General features: G+C 35.6%; 1 protein-coding gene across 1 annotated transcript in view; it reads left to right on the top strand.

Moving 5' to 3' along the window:
• The window catches only part of LOC131149192 (protein transport protein SEC23 D), a 52,563-nt gene extending 31,857 nt beyond the window's left edge, over positions 1-20,706 (top strand). Inside the window, exons 11-14 of the mRNA XM_058099417.1 lie at positions 17,327-17,450; positions 18,423-18,697; positions 19,577-19,791; positions 19,903-20,706. Of these exons, the coding sequence (XP_057955400.1) occupies positions 17,327-17,450; positions 18,423-18,697; positions 19,577-19,791; positions 19,903-20,114 (826 nt within the window). The 3' untranslated portion in view covers positions 20,115-20,706. The remainder of the gene's footprint in view (positions 1-17,326; positions 17,451-18,422; positions 18,698-19,576; positions 19,792-19,902) is intronic.
• The last annotated feature ends 1,462 nt before the right edge of the window (positions 20,707-22,168 follow it).

Here is a 22,168-nt window from a genome sequence, read left to right as displayed (position 1 = left end):
GATGAAGTTTGGAGGGGGCTTGGCTGGGGTGGGGTAAAAGCTGAGTATAACATGTATTTTTTTAGCTTTTAGCTTTTCCAGAGAACTTTTGAATGTTACAACTTTGGAGCTTTTAAAAGCTAAAGGTGACTTTTCTCAAACAAATTATTCTATTCCATGAGCATCCTTGGTTTTTTGGAATATTACAAAATTATCCACATATTAATTATTATGTATCTTAACATGAAATCAATTTTGTCCATTTTAAACATTTAAGACATTTTCAGGTTTTTACCAAGCATTTAAGATTTATTTATTTATTTATTTTTGTAACAATTCTTTTTCTTTTGGGAGGCAAACAATGTTTACATGAATCAACTCCTTTACGTCTATTCTCAAGGGGGCCAAACTATGCCTTAATTTTTTTTTTTTAAAACTATATGTTTATCTTATAATATAGTTACATTTTCTTGCAATTTTATGTTTTTGGTTTTTATGTTAATATAAGAATTTTGTTTTTACGATCTTCCTACTTTATTCTTTAAAAGCTCAATGTCTTTTTCAATAGCATTATCTAAATTAAGAGATAAATTGTTGAAAAATACAAATACCCTTTTAATTTTTTTAAATAATAAATTTAAAGGAATGTTTGAATTTATTTATTTATTTATTTTTTCAGTCTTTCTTTGACAGGAATTTTCTTTTATTTAGACATGTAATCTAAACAAACATTTTGATACTTCTTTTTTCGTATGATGGTTTCCAAGACCCTTAGGATGCTTGTCTCATCCACTAGGAGTGAATCTACTTAATCCACCATTTTGATACTCTAGTTTTACCTTGTCTTATTTGAGGGACCATTTCATATCACTTTAAAAAATTATGAAGATGAAAACCAGAGATGAAAACTAAAAATGAGAAACAAAAACTAAAAACTAATAACCAACAATTTGGTTCATGTTTCTAAAAATAAAACAAATTAAAAATTGATTAAAAACATGCTTATTTTTTTCTTTGAACCAAATAACAATTATAAACATAATAGAAATTATAAAATATGAAAAATAAAAATTTTAAAAATATTATAATAAAAATAGAAATTATTATGATTATTTTACTTAATTATTATATTTCAAAACCCATTGTTTAGTTGCAATGAAAATTGAATATTTGTAAAGATATTTTTTAAATGGCTCTTATTATTTTTTCAATTTTAAAAAAAATGATATTATATTTTAATAAAAGATCATGTATAAAATGAATGATTTAATCCACAAAAATTAATTTTGCATATTAAAGTTTTTTGGCTACATGTTTTCAAATTTTTTCTTCTTTAAGAAAAGCTAAAAACCAATAACAGAAACAGAAAATACAAATGCATGTGATGGATCAATGTTAATTTTCATGTGTATTATATTATTGTTTTATATTTTTCTTCATTTTTTTTTGATAAGAGAATTTGTCTTATCTTATTACTAATTGATATAAAGTGGATGAAATGCACTTACAAATTAATATTTTTGATACAAGTTTTCAGCCTTCCTTGAGATTAAATTCTAGCATTGTCCCTAACGACAAGGAATTAGTGTACTGTAGATTATTATTTATTAGGGGACTCGATGCATATGTTATATATGTATTCATATGTTATTAGTGTACTTAATGACATTTCTAAAATTACCTTGGAGTACGAGTCTTTAAACTAACCACAAAAAAGTATTATCATTTGTTTAAGAACATAAATTAATTATAAAAAAGGGGCGTACCCGGCGAAATGCGGGTGTTAAGGTGGATGAGTGGTATAATATTAGAAGATAAACTAAGGAATGAGCATATATGCAGTAATTTAGGTATAGCACCGGTCAAAGACAAGATAAGGGAGGGGCGGCTTAGATGGGTTGGACATTTAAAATGCAGGCCTAGTAGAGCATCTGTGAGAAGGAGTGAGTTATTTATTGTTTTTGGCATGAAAAGGAGTAGGGTAGGCCTAAAATAACTTGAAATGAGGTAGTGAGGAAGATTTAATAGCTCCTAATCTAGTAGAGGGAAATGCTCTCAATCAGATGAACTGGAGAAAAAGAATTCAGGTAGCCTACCCAACCTAGTGGTACATAAGGCTTGTTTTTGTTGTTGTTGTCGTCCCTGACCTCAAGGCTCCGCGCTTTGCGAGGATAGGGGGAAGGTCGTCACAGTATACATAGCCTTACCCCTACTTTTATGTTGAGAGATTGTTTTTGTGGACTTGAACCTGTGACCAGCCGGTCACAAAGGAGCAACCTTACCATTGATCCAAGGCCCACCCTGAAAAACATGAGTGAAAAATGCAAGAATTGATTAAAACGAAAATTTCAACTTGGATTGGATATTTTCTATTTTTTATTTAGCTTCTTCACCTTTATCAGCGTTTAATATATTCATAATACTCCTATCTTTTTCTTTTATATGATTTTTTTTGGCGCCGGCGGGGGGGGAAGGGAGGGGAGTTCTTTCTGTCGTAGTCAAAGGCGCACTTTGGTGCAAAGGGTACTTGGAGCCTAGGTGCGAGGTAGAAACACAAGCTTCATGAAGGTGATGCGCACATTTATTAAAATTGTCTGTAAATTCCGTATATAATGGATTCTTGATTGTAAACACATTAGACCTAATATTTGAATTTAAAATGTCAAAATATTCAACACTAGAACCTAAGTGAATACTATAATACAAATTTTCGATAATATGCGATGTTAATGCTGTAAGTTCCACATAATAGAAGCAGAAATAAGCAGCAGGAAAAGAAAAAAAAAAAAAAAAAAACCAGCAAAAGCAGCAGCACTGCAGCTGCGACTGAGATGCCAGAAATTCCAGATGGTAGAATCAGGGATGCGAAAAAGAAATGCTTCCAGAAAAGATGGCTCGGTTTCCAAATAAGACAGCAGGAAAAGGAAAGAAGAAGAAGAAGTAGAAAACTCAGGAGCAGAAGAGCAAAAATTTTAGGAAAAAGGAGCAGAAGTCCCAGACACCCAGAAAAGGCAAAAAGATAACAGAAGAAAAAATTCAAAAAGGGTGGTTGCATCTCTGACAGAGTGCACAGCATGGCAGGCCAGAGGAAGAAGAATGGAAGAAGAAAGAAGTCTGAGGGAAGGTGAGCAGAAATGTCAGGAAAAAGTTGCAGAAATTCCATAAAAACAGCAAAAAATAAAGGAAAAAGGTGTTCACAGAAGCTTTAACTGATACCAGTGGAGCAGCACATTCACTGATTTTTGTTAATTGAGAAGAAGAAAGAAGAAAAAGGAAAGGACTCCTGGTCAATCAAGAAGAAGAAAATGATGAAGAAAAGACTGTGAGTTGACCTTTACTTAAAGCTTGATAGTCTGCTTTGGGAATCTAGGGTTTGCCTTTTTGATTAGAGATCTTCCTGTATCATGCTGAGATTTTTTTTTTGGAGATAATGCTGACTTGAAAGCTATTGGATGCAAGATAAAGTCACATAATATATTGTGCGTTTCATCTTTTTTTTAGTCACGCACAAATCATATGGATGAGATTAAAAATAAGGGGAAAAAAAAGCAATGAATAAGGTAAACATTTGTGGGGCAAGCATCACAGCGCCTTGCGCCTCAGTGTGCGTTGGTGCGCCTCTTAAAAGTTGCCTTGCCTTGATCCCTACGAGGTGCAAGCTTCATTGCTGTGCACCTTTGACTATGGTTCTTTTTTGTGAGATTTTTCAGTTTTTTTGAATCTTGGTAAAAGAGAAGTGGATGAACTAGTTCGTATCCTGGATGTGTACTTCATTCTTTTGGTAATTCATTATCTTTCTTGAGGATGTTTTGGGGACGAAAATTCATTTTGATAATTAGACCATTCTCCTGACGGCATTTGGGGATAAAAGGATCAAGGAAACCCCTCTCAACTCAAATTCCAAGTCAATTTGTTTATGTTAGGCCTAAGGTTTTGAGGAAACCTAAAAAAGAGTGAAAACAGAGTGAAATTTTCAAAAGGAAAAGAGAAAGGGTGAGTAGGGTGGTGGTAGGGTTACACCTCTCTTTTCGATTTTTTATCTTTTATTTGTTTATTTATTTATTTTTTCACAATTTTCTGCCTTTGTCTCTTTATTGTCTTTGACTTGATCTCTTATCTTGCCCAAACACCCAATTTCTGATCATTTTTATATTCTAAAGTGTTTTGGGTTGTTGGATGGCTATATTCTCTTAGGACTGTTAATGGTTATTTAGTCTTTTAGCATTATTATTATGTGTTAGAGTTTTGTTAGTAATAAGTGTGAGTTAGTAAGGGTATTATGGTCATTCCAATTGTACTCACATATATTATAAATAGAGGGAGAAGACTATATTTGAGTTTAGGTCTTCCATTTTACCCAATTAATCAACATTGTATTAGAGCATGATCCAAACTAAACCCTACTCTCAGCTGTTGCCAGAAAACACCATTCCTATGGCTGTCCTTCCTAGATTCACCTCCATCCCATATTATTTCACAAAACCAACCATTCACCTACAAACAGAACCCCCCAATGACTCACCCCACAAAACCCCATTGCGGGAGGAGCCCCCATGCGCTGGCTAAATACTGGCAGGGCCAACCCCATCCACCGGTGCATGAGTGAATTTCCAGCCACCTTTTTCTTTTCTTTTTTCTTTTTTTTCCTCTGCCATGCTCTGATTCCTTCTCTAGACTATATTATCAAGCTGTTAGGTCTTTTTTTTGCACAAAAATTCAACTTTTCCGAGTATGCACTTGCGGCATTCCGTTAATGTCTGTTCTAGGCCTTTGAAGGCTTCTTTGTGAGTTTTTATTTGGAGTTGTGGCAGCATTCATATGTTCCGTTGTGAGGCTGTGGCGGTGCTATTTCTGTCAGTGAGTTGTTCACCTCGTCCGTGCTAGTGTGGCACCCAAGGATTGGTTATTTGATGCTTCATGAAACTGTTTAACATTTGTTAATGGGTTTATTAGATCTGAAACGGTGGGATTTGCTGTGTTTTTTGAATCATTATTCTAATTCCTTCCATATACCAAAATATCAAGCTGTTGGGCATGTGCTTTTGCTGCAAGATCCAATCTTTGTTGTGACAATGCACTCATGTTAATTCATTAGTTGTTGTTCGGTGATGGTCATTGGTGACCTTCTTGGGGCAGTGGCACTGCTCATAAGCTGTTTTTTGTTTTGTGTGAGGCTGTGGAAGTGTTGGTTTCTTGGGGCTGCATCTGAGGTTGTTGGTTGTTCATGGTAGTTTCAGTGATTCACCTCTCCAATTGTTCCAGTTCTGAGTGTTGCTTTCTTGTGGCTGTATGTGAGTTTATTGGTGCTATGGCAGCCTTGTACTGGTTTATCTGTGGTTTGTTCATGGTGGGTCACCTTGTTCATGGTTATTCCCATTGTTCCAGCAATTAATCTTACTATCATTGGTCTGAGTTCATGAATGTTAGGATGACATTTACAAATTCCAAAATTATGATTCCTTCGTTAGTCACTTGTTTGAGTGAACCACGTACTATGACTATATCAAAGGAGGAGTATTCAAGGTTTCTACAGTATCAATTTTCTCAACAAGCATCTTATCACATTGCTTCTTTCGCTAAGAAAGGTAGTCTTAGTCTGCATGTCATCTAGTATTCTTCCTACTAGTCCTTGGATTATCGATCTTGCTACAACTTAACATATAATAGGTGCAACCAACATTTTTATGATCACCAATATCCTAAAAATCTCCCTCAAGTTACCCTTGGGTCCACTATTGCTGTTAAGGGGATAGGAACAGTAAATCCTACTCCTTCTATCCCTCCTTCTTCTGTTTTATACATTTGTAAAACTTTCAATCTTATGTCAGTTAGTAAGCTTACAAAGTCACTAAATTGTTCTATCATATTCCTTCCTGATTCTATGGTTATTCAGGATCTGAACACGGGAAAGACAATTGACACAGGACATGAGGCTCGTGGACTTTACTATATTGAGTCGCCTTCTCTACTCATTGCCTGCACAGTCGCAGCTACACCGCTTCAAATCAATGTCACCTTGGTCATCTGTCCTTGGACAAGTTGAAACAGCTAGTTCCTACATTGAGTTATGTGTCTAATCTTGAGTGTGAGTCCTATCAATTAGGCAAGCATCATCGTGTTCCCTTAGCTCCCCAGGTTGATAAACAGGTGGTTAATCCTTTCATGCTTGTCCATTCTAATATTTGGGGTCCTAATCGTGTGACGTCAAAGTTGGGGTTTCAGTACTTTGTTACATTTGTTGATGACCATTGTAGGATGACTTGGTTATATTTAATGAAAGATCATTCCGAGTTGTTGTTATCTTTTGTGCTTTCTGTTCCCAAATGAAGACTCAATTTGACATGCTAGTCAGAATACTTCATAGTGATAGTGCTAAGGAGTACTTTAGCACCCAATTTAGTACTTATATGACTAACTTTGGTATGATCCATCAATCCTCTTATGCCCACACTTTTCAACAAAATGAAGTTGCAAAGAGGAAAAACAAACATATTCTTGAAGTCACTTGTACCCTATTGTATCAAATGAATGTCCCTAAAGTCTTTTGGAGTGATGTGTGCTCATACCTTGCTCCCTCATCAATAAAATGCCATCCGTTGTTCTTGGTGGTAAAATCTCATATTCAGTTATCTGTCCTAAGGCTCCTTTGTTCTCTCTTTTTCTTCGTATATTTGGTTGTGTCCTTTGCCCATCAATTATCTCCCGGAATGGATGAGTTGGATCCTCGTGCCATCAAATGTATTTTTCTAGGCTATTCCTAAATTCAAAAGGGATATCGATGTTATAGTCCTACTTATATCGATTCTTTCTCTCTGCCCTTTTTTGAGTCTACACCATACTACTTTAATTCCTTGAGTTTTGTTGACCTTTGATGAGTCCCTTACTCTGCCTTGACTTCTAGATCCAAGCCTAGCATCTGTGCCTAATCCTCCTACATCTTCATTCAATTTGAGTCCTTGTCGCTTAAATCATCCCAATTTGTAGGCATACACACGGCGACTCAAGGTGGAAGCGCCTCCTCCAGCTTCTATTACTATGCCTCTAGTTCCCTCATCGAATGATTTTATTTCTCGTGATGTTGATCCTCTAATAGCTGTTCGAAAAGGTAAATGCACTTGTACCCAATATCCGATCTCTAATTTTGTTTGTTATGGTTTCTTGTTACCCTCATATTACTGTTTTGTTAGTAATCTGTCTTCTGTTGCTCTTCCAAGATCTATTTTTGAAGTCCTATCCCATTTTGGGTGGAGGACGACAATGGTTGAAGAGATGCGTGTATTACACGATAATGATAATCAGGATTTGGTACCTCTTCCTCTTGATAAATCTGTGGTTGGTTGTCGCTGGGTGTACAAAGTGAATGTCAATCTTGATGGTTCTGTGGCTTGTGTGAAGGCCCGCCTTGTTGCTAAGGGGTATACTCAAGTGTATAGTTTGGATTATTCAGACACATTCTCCCCAATTGCTAAACTTGCCTTGGTACGTTTGTTCATTTCTTTAGCCACCACTTGTCATTGGCCTCTACATAAGTTAGATGTGAAGAATGCTTTCCTACTTGGTGATCTTCATGAGGAGGTATATATGGAGCAATCCCCTGGTTTTGTTGCTCAGGGGGAGTTAGGCTTAGTATCTTGGCTCAAGAAGTCATTGTATGGACTAAAACAATTTCCGAGAGCATGGTTTGGCCGTTTTAGTGCTGTAGTACATGAGTTTGGCCTTCATCGATGTGCAATAGATCATTTTATATTTTATCATCATACTCCATTAGGCTGTATTTTGCTTATTGTATATGTGGATGACATTGTGATCATTGGTGATGATGATTGTGGCATCCAAGACCTAAAGATTTTTCTATAAAGTAAGTTTCAGACCAAAGATTTGGGACCATTGAAGTACTTCTTGGGTATAGAAGTATCGAGATCTCGTACGGGAATGGTCTTGTCACAAAGGAAGTGTGTTCTTGATCTTTTAGATGAGATGGGGCTGTTGTGATCCAAACTTGTTGATACACTCGTGGATCCTAATAGTAAGTTAATGCCAGCTATGGGTGATTTGTTGCCTAACCTAGGTTAGTACCGAAGACTTGTTGGAAATTTGAATTATCTCAGAGTCATTAGACAAGATATATCCTTCGCAACAAGTGTTGGGAGTCTGTTTCTCGATTCCCTGAGAACAAGTCCGTGGGATGCAGTAATTGCATTTTGAGATATCTCAAGGGTGCACCAGGGAGAGGTCTATTATATCAAGATAGGGGTCACACTCATATTAAGGGATATACAGGTGCGGATTGGGTCGGATCACCTTTCGATTGAAGATCCACAGCTGGATATTGTATCTTTGTAGGTGGTAATTTGGTGTACTGGAAAAGTAAGAAACAAACTATGGTTGTCAGGTCGAGTGTTGAGTCAGAGTATAGGGCTATGGTGCACACTACATGTGAACTTGTTTGGTTGAAGAACATCTTAAAAGAACTAGGTTTTTCACATTCTCAGCCTATGGAGTTGATGTGTGATAATCGAACTGCTATTCATATTGCCTCTAAGCCTATCTTCCATGAGAGGACAAAGCACATTGAAGTTGATTGCCACTTTATTTAAGAGAAAGTTGTACAAAAGCTCATTATGACCACTCATGTGAAGTCTGAGTTTCAGCTTGCTAATTTGTTCACTAAAGCCTTGGGAGGTACTCATTTGAAATTCACTTGTAGCAAGCTAGGAGCATATGATATGTATGCTCCAGCTTGAGGACGAGTGTTAATGGTTATTTGGTCTTTTAGCATTATTATGTGTTAAGAGTTTTGTTAGTTATAAGTGTGAGTTAGTAAGAGTATTATGGTCATTTCCATTGTACTGACATATATTATAAATATTTGTCTAAGGTTATTTTGGTCTCTTAAAGGCACAATTAAGGTTTGTTTAAATACCCTGAGGCATAGAATAAATTCTTAAATTCCAAATTCGGGAAAGGTAAATACATAATACTGCAAGGCTTATGCATTTGTGCAAAAGGTGTGCCTTTTTGCATTTATATTTGTTTTAGATATGCATTTGAATTTTGGAGTTAGTGCTCCCGGGATCGAATTTGGTTTTAAACTTAGCAAATTTAAACTAATGTATATAAGAAAGTATTTAGGAATGCTCTAATTTGGGTGAATTGCTAAGATTTTTAAGCCTAAAGCTTTCCCAAACAATTTAATGTTGCACCTTGGATCATCATCCCATTTGAACTTTGTATTATTATGATGATCTCTTACTATAATTTTAAAAATGACCTAAAAGTAATTTACATTTATTTACTTGCGTATAAAAAATATGAGTTCCAAAGGCTTAAGCCTTGGCATGTTGATGCTCAGACCTCGTCGCAAGAGTTAAAATGCATTATATTATGCCTTCGTCTTTTAAAACATTAGTTATCTTTCTTTTTTATTCTTGGGCAGGGAAAAAAATGGCCCCCTTTTTTCACCTTTTCTTCCACTTTTCCCCGCTTCTTTTCTTTGCATTTTATGTGAACCAAACTCGATAAGTGGGGAGGAATCCATTGCTTTTCTCTTCTCTTCTGTCCAACCTATACAGACCTTCAATGTCCCTTTTGTAATTCTTTTTAACTGTTTTTTTTTTTTTTTCCTTCTTTTGGAGTTGGGGGAGAGGGTGTTCCAAAACAGAAAGTACCGCTGGAGTGTCGCTCATCCCTAAACTTTATTGGACTTTTGCTTATCCAGTTTTATTTTATTTTATTTTTTTCCATTCAATTGTGATTTTCTTCACTTCCAAAGCATGTTGTTATTATATCCAATTTGCATCATTTGGAGCATGCTTTGTATTTCTTAGTTAATGATATGCCATTTAGTTTGCAGGATTAGAAATTTAGAAAGATGTTTTGGATGTTCTATTGTCTTAATGATTTGTTATTTTTATTGATTTGTTAGTAAAAGCAAGATTAGGATTTCTAACTGTTGTTATTTAGGAACATGTTCAGGATGTATTTTTTTGGCACAAAGTATGATTAGAATTTATTTTTTTGATTAAAAGCATGATTTGAATTCATTTTCATAAGAGGTATGTTTATGAGTATGTTTGTAGTTGATAGGGAAGCTTGTGTATTATTTTACAAGAATCATAGTGTGTTGTTCTCTTCATCTTGAGCATGTTTATGTGCATGTGCTCGTTGGTATTTTGGCCCTCATAGGGGATTGTGAACTAGTAGGGATTTGATTCTTCTTTCGAAACAGGGATAAGTAGGCAGGTTTGAGGTTTCGTCCTTATTCAAATCCATAGCCTAAATGTTTTTGTGTTTTTAGAATAACTTTGTTGTCATTTAGATATTGTGCTTTTCATTGTTATTTTCATTTTACAGTTAGGTTTTAATTAGGGATTGAAGTTGTTAGAAGAGAATATGTTATTATAGTAATTAGTTTGTGGTAATGGGGGTATTTTGTCCTTGAGACTTAATTATTATTAATAATATATAAGAGGGCAGACCTGGAGCTGCACGTAGACTCCAGGAAACTGCTGCCAATTTTTCCGCCCCTTCGCCGGACCCCACATACGTGGGGAGCTTTGTGCACCGTGCTGTCCTTTATTTATTTATTTATTTATTTTTCCTCTTCTCCTCCTCTTCTCTTCTTCTCTTCTCTATTCCATTTCTAAATTTACAACATGGTATCAGAGTGTTGATCTCCTTTAAATCTGATTAATTTGTATTGATTTTGATACTCTGTTTTTTGGTTTTTTCTTTATCGTCCCCTAATCAATCCTCAAAACCAATTTTCTGGTTGGTTTAAGAGCTGTTTAAGAACACCCTTCTTCTTGGTTAAGTTGTGCAGCATCCTTGGTAGGAAGCTGTGTTTTCATGGTGATTTGCTGGTGTGATGTCAGTTATACTCTTTTTCTAGTATGCTTTTGTTGCTGTTCCTATGTTTCCACAGGCTGCTATCAGTTGTATTGTGGTTTGCTGATAAATGCTGTTTTGATACCGTGTGTTTGTGATGGATTGCTTGCAATCCTGTTCTAATTGCTGGTTGGTTTTGATAGGTGTTCAAAGACTTGTTTCCTGTTCTTGCCTGCATTCGTTTCCTGTTGCCGCCAGCCATAATGCCTACAGCTGCTGCCAGATTGTAGTACTTTGCTGTGTCTGCCCTGTTCTTCATGGTTAAGTTATTCCTCCTAGGGTGTTGTAAGCTGAGTTCTGTAGTCATAGCTGCTGCTTGTAGTTCTGAATTTTGGAAGATCTGACGTTTTTTAAGTTTTGGTTTTTTGTCTTAGCCGTAATCATGGTCTTAAATTTCCACGAAATTGTAAAAATTTCTGATTTCCGTCACCCTTGAAATCAAAATGGCAGTCAATTTCCGTCTTGCATAATTTCCATCAAAATCTTAACGAATCATCCGAAATTTATTGAAAACTCAAAATTTTAGCGAAACTTTTTGAAATTTTAACTATACAATGAAATTTCCTTGAAATTCAAATGAGAGTTTTAGGAGTAGAGAAATTTCTCTCTTAATTTATTTTATTTATTTTTATTGAAACAAAATTATTACAAGTGCTTTTAAAATTATATGACAAAATAAACTTACAACAACATTTTATTTAACCATTCATGTCTAAATTTTCATTATTTGTATAATAAATAATATTTAAATGATTTATGAATTTCATTTGTATAAACTGAATATGTTTAATTACATTATCTTACAAATATGTTTGATACACATACTATATTACAACTTTTCCACCTTATACACAACATAGATGTATTTAACTTGTAATATATTAGTCCTAAAACTTATATTATTAATTTTCACAAAGTTTTCGATGTTTTACTATTGATTTTTGTTATTTTTTCAAATAGAAATCAAAATTGACTTCAAAATCGAAATTTCCATCAAAATTTACGTACTTTTTGAGCTTTGAAATTTGAGTTGAAATTGAAGTTTAAGATCTTTGCCGTAATCTAACAAATTGGCCTACTTTTGGAATTTTGGGATAACTTCTTGTTATGAAAAAAAGACTGAAGCATCCCTTATTTTGTTACGTAAAAAGATGGACCTGGTTAGGCACGGCCTGAGGTCTGAAAGTGCTGTTTTGTGCTGCCTGATTTTTTCTGAAGCTCCTTACTGTGTTAATTCAGCTATGGATAGCACGGTTTGGATTGTGGTTGTGGCGTGTGTTAGGACTTTGGGCAAGGTGTTTGTCATGGAAATTCTCACATTTGCACACATTGTGGCAAGAAAAATCATATCGTTGGTCATTGTTGGGATCTCCTTAGGAAACCAACTTGTGCTAGTAAGTCTCTTGTGAAGGGTGATTCTACGATTGACACTTCAAATGCACCTAGCCACTCCACTGGGGAGTTGAGTGCATCATCTACCATGTCTCGAGAGGAGTCTTTTTTGCATGATTCAACTACCGTGTTCCGAGAGGAGTTTTTTTTTGCATGGTTTCAACAACTCCAAACTCAGTCTTTTACATCTAGTGCTACTGTGACCGATTCAGGTGCAATTAGGCTTCTTGCCTCTTCATCCTCCTCACCTTGGATTATAGGTTCTGGTTCCTCCTCTCATATGATAGGTAGTCCTAATTTGTTTGAGTCCTTGAACCCCACTGCTTTACACTTTAAGGTTACTTTTGTTAATGGTTTTGTTACATCGGCTTCTGATTCTGGCAATATTCTTTTAATTATTTATATTCCTATTTCACTTGTGTTATATGTGCCTAAATTTCCCTTAAACTTGCTATCAGTTAGTCAATTAACTAAGTCTCATACCTGTTCAGTGATTTTCTTCCTTCTCATTGTGTTATTTATGATCTTTGAATGAAGAATAGAATTGGTGGAGGGCTTGAGAAGGATGGCTTGTGCTATTTCGATGGTGGACCTAATTCTTGTCATACTGCTTCCTCAATTTGTACTCATGGTGGTTTTTTGATCAGTGGTACACTTGTTTGGGTGATCCACCCTTTCAAAAATTACTACAAGTTTTTCCTATGTTCAAGTCCATTTCTCTTTTTCAAGTCCATTTCTTGTTTTGAGAGTCCTATATTAAGACATCCTTTTCCTCTAGAGTGTCACATTGTAGTAAATCATTGTTTCTCTTATTCATTCAAATATTTAGTGCTTGTGTAAAGTCAAGGATTTGACTGGCCATAAATATTTTATGTCCTTTGTGGATGTTTTTTTGTGTATGGCCTGGATCTATTTGTTAAAAAATGGGTCTGAATTTTTGGAATGTATTTACTCAAGTTTTTATTAGGAAATAAAAAGTTAGTTTGGCATTGTTATTCCAATTTTTCGATATGATCATGCACTTGAATTTGTTCAAAATGAGTTGCAGTCTTTTTGCTTGACCAAAGGGATTATTCATTAAACATCATGCATACATAACCCCTTGGCAGAATGGAGTAAAAAATAGGCATTTACTTGGCATGGCATGGTCTTTACACCTTCATATACATGAGCCTATAATCTTTTGTACAGTTTGCCAATCTTACAGCCTATTTTCCTGCTCAATATGGTGCCCTCAAGTGTTTTGGGAGTACAAATTACTTGTCCGTTGTGTACCTAGAAACATCCATGTTCTCTGTTGTGCCTCGTGTCTTTGAGTGCATACGTTCTATTCATGTTCTCAAGACTAGTTCTCTTGTGCTTTTTAAATATGTCTTTGTTTGGTACTCAAGAACGTAGAAAGGATGTAGATGTGATGATGCCCACACTCATATGAAATATGTTAGTGCCAGTGTCACCTTTTTTTGAGGGGAAACCTTAGTTCTCTAATGCTGGATCCTATTTGGATGAATATATTTTGATTCCATCCACGATTTATGCCCCCCCACCCCTTTTGTTGATCCTCCTGCTTTTACCTTTATCCCTCTCGAGAAATCTTGTATTGCTCTTTCAAATCCATCAGTTATTGATCCAGAGGGACAATTAAGGGTATATGAACGATAGAAAGAACCATCATGCACGCGCCTCCTTTGCTCATCATTGTTTCGACTTTTGATGTTTTTCCATTCAAATATGACTTGGATTTAGGCTTGGTATAATGGATAAAATCGATTAATCCGAACTGATTCCGATCCAATTAAATTGAGTCGTATCCGATCTGCCTGTCGAACGAGCTGTATATAGATTACAATTTGGCTATCCGCCTAATCTGCCACGGATTATTCAACATGATCCACTTTGCTAGGTTTATGGTGAACAATTTGATGTTACAAGTTAAAATACTACAACTAATTACATAGACTTTCACGGTTTAAATTTATTAAGGAGTGTGCATTGGTCAATCTGTTTAAGAATTCATTTTGAAAATATTTCTGCATTTTATATTTAAATTTGGACCAAAAATTACATTTTCAAAATTTAGTTTTTGAGTATTATATGTTAAGAATAGTTATTCTTTTTAAATTTTGATGGATTTACATTTATGATTGTAGTTTTATGAATAGTTATGTTTTCTATTTAGTAAATGTTTTATAATTTACAAAATTAAAATTATATGAATTCAAATGCAACTATAATTACCATGCTATGAAATAAGTTATCTGCCAAATTGAAAAAATATATGATTCTTAGGAATGACGGATTATCTACCAACTGCCATAAATTATCCAATTCAAACCACTAAATTGAGTTAGATATGGATTTCAATTTGCTCACCCAATAATCAACCATTTCCTCAATGGATTATCTAATTCAATCCACTTTGTAAGGTCTACTTGGATGCCTGTTGCTCACTGGAGAGGTACTCGGACATGTGCTTTGCAATCCTTGGTTTATCCTATTGCTCATTATGTTTAGCTCTTCAACCTCCTAGTCCTATACGTTCTTTTGCTTTGTCTATTTCCTCAATTTCTATTTCTTTCCTCGCGTGTTGAAGCACTTGCTAACCCTGGGAGGAAGCATGCAATGGATGTAGAAATGGATGCCTTGACCACTCAAGGGACATGTGACTTGGTGGATCTTCCGATCTTGCTCTTGGTAAGGAGTTGTTTTGGTGTCGTTGGGTCTACATCATCAAATATCTATTAATCTGTAGAAAGGAGACCGGTATGGTACTTCTAGTAGTTTAAGTTGGATGATATTATCATCATTGCTAGTGAACAAAGTGGCATTGCAGATGTTAAGCAATGGATTCAAGCAAAAGTTTAAATCAAGGATTTGGGTACTGCGTTACTTTTTTTGCATTGAGATTGTACAATGTAGGAAAGGGTGAATCATTCTCAATGAAAATATGCATTGGACTTGCTAAGTGAAACTACTTTGTTGGAAGTTAAACTAGATCCTAATGTGAAGTTGTCCAAGGGTATTGGGCCCGAACTTTCCCGAACTTTGAAGACAAACATCGATATAGGTAGGTAGTTGGCAAATTGATCTAATTGATTTTCACTAGACCTAGCATATCTTTTGCAGTGGGGGTTGTGAGTCAGTTTATGTAAAATCCTAAGCAACCAAATTAAGATGCTGTTTGTAGGATTTTGCGGTATCTCAAAGACTATTGGCCAAGGTTTTTAATAGAAATTGTGAGATCATGGGATACTCTGTTGCAGATTGGGCTGGATTGTTGAAGATCGAAGGACTACTATTGGATGTTGTACATTTATGGGAGGTAATATTTTTACCTAGTGTAGAAAGAGACAAATTATTGTAGCAAGATCTAGTGTTGAAGTAGAATGTTGAACTATTGCTCGTACTGTCAGTGAGCTTATGTGGCTGAAGGCTTTTATGTTAGAGATGGAATTCTTGGTAATGAAGCCAATAGATATGTTTTGTGATAATCGAGCTGCCATTTGTATGCTTGCAATCCAATGTTTCATGAGAGGATAAAGCACATAGAAGTTTACTATCATTTTGTGAGGGATACTGTTTTGAAGAAAGTCGTGAGGACTCCCTTTATGATATCTATGGATCAGTTGGTGTTTTTACGAAACCTTTATATAAGCATGCCTTGTCTAATGGTTGTTACAAGCTGGGGTTAGCTGATATTTGTACCTGTCTAGCTTGAGGGGGAGTGTTTTGAGTGTTTGAAGATAATATGTTATTTTAGTAGTCAGGTTGTGGTAATGGGGGTATTGTTGTCCTTGAGACTTTATTATAATAATTATAATAATATTAATAATAATAATAATAATAGGGCAGACCTGTAGCTGTATGTAGACTTAAGGAAACTGCTGCTAGTGTTTCCTCTTTTTTCCCTTCTTCTCCTTGCCTCTTCTCTTCTTCTTTCTTCCATCTCTATCTTAACAACAAAAGTTAATCAAGCATTAATGGGGGTAATATTTCTTGTAATTTTTGTAGTGTTACTTAATTTTATGTTTTTGTTCACTTTTTTGTTTTTGTTTTAATGCTTAGTTTAAGGCTTGTTTCTTTCATTTATTCTTTTAGCTTTGAGTCATTTATTACTTACGGTGAGTCCATGTTTATTATTGTATGGTTTTGTGTATTGTTGTTATGATGGTTGGATTTGTGTTAATTTAGTTAAGAGTTAGAAATACCAATTTGCCGAGAAGACCTGGGAAATTGCAGAGCTTAATGAACTTCTCCTGAAGTTCATTAACCTTCTCAATTGTAACGTAATTCTTGGACACTATGCCTGTATATAAGTTTTTTAGTTTGGAGGTCAATTAGGTCATTTGCTTTTTTCTTCCTCCGTAAATATGATAAGATGGCTACTCCATTGATTAATAATGGCTTAATTTATTTAATTTAGTGATAGTAAATTAGGCTTAAGAAGGTGGTAAGCGAATCCAAATATTATTATTATTATTATTATTATTATTATTATCATTATTATTATTATTATTTTTGGCTCAAACTCATAATTTCTAGTAACCGTATTTTTCATAAAATCAAAGAGAATTTTTCTAACTAAAAAATTAATTTTTTTTTTTTATAAAAAAGTTTGGTGGGCCCAAGGGCAAGGTTTACAAAATATGGGTGGATTCTGATAAGAGTTGAGTTTTGGTAGAGATAAGTATTGATCGAGTGTAAGCGTATGTGTCTGTCTTGACACGATTATCTTTGTTTATAAAAAAGAGAACTGTATGATATGAATTTATTCTATAACAACGGTTTGGAATATTTTATTACAATATCATTGTTGGCTATGGTAGGCCCATATAAGAGTGGCTTTTTAAGCATTTCCAAAAATAAGGATACCTAAAAAATAGGTATACTTTAGTCCAATGTTTTGCACCCTCTCAGCACACTTGCACATCTATATAGTAAAGATTGATTTTCCGTGACATCATATCCTAAATTCCCAGCTGTTTTCCACAAACTTATTATTTTTTCAACTATTAATATTTATTTTCATAATTTCCGGGTTTGGGTTTATGTGATTCTATTTATGCAGGTCCAAGCACTCCCTCCAACGACGGCTAAGAATTCGTACTCTGCAATTTGCAAGTGCTCAAAACATCAATGAACTTTATGACAGTGTCGATCCTGAAGTGGTTCTATCATTACTCATTCACAAGGTTATTTTCTTGTTTAGCCTGCTTCTCTGCTGGATTTATTTTCCTTTTTCCTCAATTAGCATTTAACTACTTAATTAGACCATCTCACCCTGGAACTGAGATCATTGGGTACAACTTTGGATGGTAAACTAGTTGGGTGCAGTCCAGCAAAGAGTTAAAGATTCCAAAAGGGGTTATACATTACTCCCTTTCCATTCTTCTCCTTTGTTTACTCTCTTAATGCTGTCAGATTCCCAAGGGACTCTATTAGACATTTTTCAAATCATCTCCTGGACTGGTCCCTCTTAATGCTTATTATTTTTCTCTTTCACCACATCTAAGTCACAACAGGCATTTAGAATTAAAACTGTGCTAATTGAAACATAATGTCCCAGGACTATGCAAATTGTGTAGGATAATCCTATGATCCTATCTTGAAACTGGAGTATGGATTTCCAGGCAACTGAAGGTAGCATCTGTACATGGATTTGGAGGGGTTGGATTTGATTTAGACACCTGAAGTCAATTAATTTCCCTGAAGATTTGATATTGCACATTTGGATTTTGGTGAAATTCTCTTACTTCAGCAAACCTGATGACTTTGAAACTGTTTTTTGCAATTTCATCAAAATTCAGTTTCTGTACCTAAGTATATTGGATTTGTTCCCTCTAGGACATTTCTCATATCAGGCAAAAAAAGGAAATATATTAGATAAACACATACTTTATATGAATTCACCAAGATATTTTGGGTTTGGTCAATTCCTGGTCTGCAGCATTTCATTTGGTTCCTCATTCGGGCAAAATTCCATTCTTTGATTGATTCATGGAACATTTCTAAATATGAAAATGACTAGTCCATTTTGGCCGAACTTCATTTTAGGTGAAATAGACACATCTTTCCATGGTTAAAGTGCAGTATGGTTTTTTGCTACCTATGTTTTGTTATGTTGAATGATAGTATTATTACGTCAAGTATGTTTCACTCTTCAGGTTATATTAGGCTCTTTGGAGCAAGGAGTGCGAGAGGGCAGGATGTTGCTTCATGATTGGCTAGTGATTCTCACAGCTCAGTATAATGATGCTTACAGACTTGTGCAGTACAATAATGGAAGTTCAACTTCTCAAATAGATGTGGCATTTTCGCAATGCCCACAACTGCAACCTTTACCGCGTCTAGTTTTTGCTTTGCTTCGCAGCCCTCTTCTCCGCTTACATGAAGAAGGTGTACACCCTGATTACCGTATCTACCTACAATGTCTTTTCAGGTATTTGTGATTCATGTTGTGGCAGAAGTATTATTTTTGTAGGATCATCTTTTAATGTTTTAAGCAACTAAAGATTATACTCAGCAGAACCATATAATAGAGATTATAACTTAAGGTGGCATTGTTGGATCAGATTATGGAAATGATGGACTAGCTATAAACCAATTTGAGACTCACAAAAGTGGGAGTGAATATCATTGCAAATTATAAAAGCTTCTTACATTGACACAAAATATAGCTTCTGTTACATATTTATGCTTGCCTCCCTGCCCACTTCTTATGCGTGGAATGTTGATTAAAGGTGCTCTTCCTCATAATTTGAACCTAAATTATTGCCTAATTTACCTTCCCAGCTTCTAAGATTGGTGGGCACTGGATATTTGTAATGTGAAACTGATCCAAACTTTGCCTGCACTTGGTTATTGCATTTTTAGTGTTTTAAGGCTGAAGCAGCCCCCTCTTATGATTATTGGAAAGAGGGGGGTTGGGTACAGCCCAGTGCACAAAGCTTTCGCATATTAGGGTCTGAAAAAGGGTGGGCCACAATGGGTCTATAGTATCCAACCTTACCTTACATTTTTGCAAGAGGCTGTTTCCACGCTGTGAACCCATGACCTCCAAGTCAAATGGCGACAACTTTACAATTGTGCCTATTCTCCCCTTCACCTCTTATGATTATCTAATTCCAAATTACGTGGTTGGAGTTCAGGTCTTGAAATTAATAATGCTTGTATAATTTCTTATGCTTTTATTCTATTTTACAAATTACAATTATTTTGAAAAACTGAGACTTGCTTAACATTTTTCTTTGTTCTGTAGCAGAAAGTCTTCAATTGAGAATTAATTGCAAAATTTGCCTTTCTGAAACTCGTGATGCAGTGCCTTAGAACCAAGTTCACTACATCGTGCAATTTATCCAGTGCTGACATCATATACTACTCCTGATAAACAAGCATATCCACGCCACTCTCTGAGTCGTGCTGCACTGATTACTAGTGGCAGTCCAATATTTTTCCTGGATGCATTTACTACTCTCATTGTTTTTTATTCTTCAACAGCAGAGGCTACCCTCCCCTTTCCTCCACCCCAGGATTGTAAGTGTTAATTTTTCCTGGCTTGTTGCTTCTTTCCTGTAACTGAGATTACTTGATGTCAGGGGATGTTATTAGATCACTTGAATATCTGATGAGACTTTTTTCTTTCAGGTTTATTGCGGATTTCTATTAACGAACTGAAGCGAGAGCGAAGTATCACTCCTAAACTTATTTTTATCCGAGCAGGACAGGATGACGCGACACCATTTGAGAACTATCTTATTGAGGAACAAGATGTTGATGGAAGTGGCCTCAGTAGTGTCATGGGGTTTGTTTCCTTCCTCGAGGATGTCACCCAGAGTGTGTTGGAATACATGAAATAGAACTCTGATAGCGGATCCCATACCTTGCACACTGTTGATTACCCAAAATGGTTTTGGTTAATTGGGTGTGGTTAAATCGAGGGAGTGTTTTGGTATGAGCTTCTTGTATGCTTTGGGCTCTAGCATAATGGATAAAGTGGTGATTTGTCCTCAAAATGCACTCAGTTTTTACAGGTTGGATGTTGGAAGCTCCTCTTAGGCGCAATCTATAGTTCTACACTAATATGAGCAACAAAGTTGCAGGCATTGATCTGCTGCTCCATGTTTTTGGGTAAAATCAATACAGGCGAATCAAATTGCTCAAAGAGCTGCTACAATTACAAATTTCAGCCATTTGCCCTTGTTTCCTGAGAATACATGTTAAGAGATGGGGAATAATTGATACCTTTTTGGCAATTGAATGTAGGATTTGAATTGTTTCTGTTTTGGAATCCACATGGATGGCTCTGGTTCTTGTACCTGAAGATGAGCTTTCAAACCCTTGTTCACCCGTCAGTTTTATTTTATTTTATTTTTCCAGTTGTACAAATTCAACCTGCTTTAGAGGAATTCATTAAGCTACTTTTGGGAGGTTTTCTTTTCCCTTTTGCTAGGCTTTTGCCCCTTCCCTTTTGATTTCTTTTGATACTGCCGTTGGATGCATTGTGGTTGGTAGTCATGCTTGGGGCATATGGTTCACGGAATTTGAGTATTAATGTATAATATTCCAATAATGGGATAATATATCCATATTTGATTTACAAATAAAATTTAAGATTTTAAGCATCTCACATACCAATTATGTTATTTGACCAAATTCTAGGAGAATTTTATTACCATTTAAGAGGCGATGTTATAATTCTAGTGGGATGAGGTAATGCCTCTCAATAAGAGAAACAGGTGGGGGAAGCAGGGGAGGATTGGGTTGGTGGCTGGTGGGTGGAGCAACCAGTCTATAACATCCCAACGGTATTTAGATTCTGGTGGATGGCTGTGCAGTGATTTGGCGGTAGGGAGCTGGGCCCCCATCCTCGCCATGATCTCCGACACATTTATTGAATATTGTGATCTTAAATTGAATTTCATGATTGTAGGAAGTGTCGACAATGAAGTTCAATCATCATTGTCTCGTTTAACGGTCTGATGATGAAGGTCAAGGTCTTAGAACTTTCCATCAATTGCCTCCTAGAACTCATTGATGCAGAGGGGCGTTTCAGCTCTGCGGAAATTCATCAGCTCGCTATTGTTTGTCGGCCACACCATGAGGTTGAGCTTCGCAGGCAGCGGGTCAGCCTTGGAGCGAACCAAACTCTTGTCGAGGTCGAGGAAGATTGTCTTCTTCGGTGATAGCAGCCAGGAATGTTTGGATTAGAGTGCTGAACTAATGATGCATTCAAAAAATGAATTTAGTGATTAGTGAACCAAATGGAAGAATGATGCGTGGACAGTAACATGGATACAAAAATCCAAGATTTCAGCAATCTGAAGTTCTGCTGGAATGTTTGATTCATGAACCAGGAATTTATTTCATCGCACCCATACTTCATTTCCAACCTGGGGAGTTGTCTTCTTTCTCTTGTATAGCTTAAAGAAGCTTTATAAATAAAGTTGACGTCTTCAGGTTTTCCAGCTTCAGTCCAACTCTTGACCAATGTTTCTGGGGTTCCATCAATTCGGCTAATGCAAGACAATGTATGTGTTCTTACTTCTTATTTGCCTTTCCAAATCGGTTGGGGCGAATTTGATATTGGTTTTATCACTGTTATTTTGAATTTTGAAATCTTTTATTGCTAGCTAGTTTTTATTGTGATAGATTTGGCTTCTGTCTGTTATAATGCTTTACATATTCTGTTAATATTCTTCAACATCCTGTGTTATCTTTTATTTATTCTTTTTATTTTTATTTTTATTTTGCTTTCTTTTTTTCTTTTGATGGAAAGAGCGAATTGATGGGTTTGGAGATGGAGGACCTCTGTCAGCTCTGTTAGTATTTAGCGGTGCTTTAATTTGTTAATATAGAATAGGTGAAAACTTGAAGGCAAGGGGTTTTCTTGTTGAGAAAGAATGAGAAATGC

Source organism: Malania oleifera, chromosome 2, assembly GCF_029873635.1.
Source record: "Malania oleifera isolate guangnan ecotype guangnan chromosome 2, ASM2987363v1, whole genome shotgun sequence".
Taxonomy (NCBI): domain Eukaryota; kingdom Viridiplantae; phylum Streptophyta; class Magnoliopsida; order Santalales; family Ximeniaceae; genus Malania; species Malania oleifera.
The sequence above is the reverse complement of the archived record's forward strand: the minus strand, read 5'-3'. Positions and strand labels throughout refer to the sequence as shown.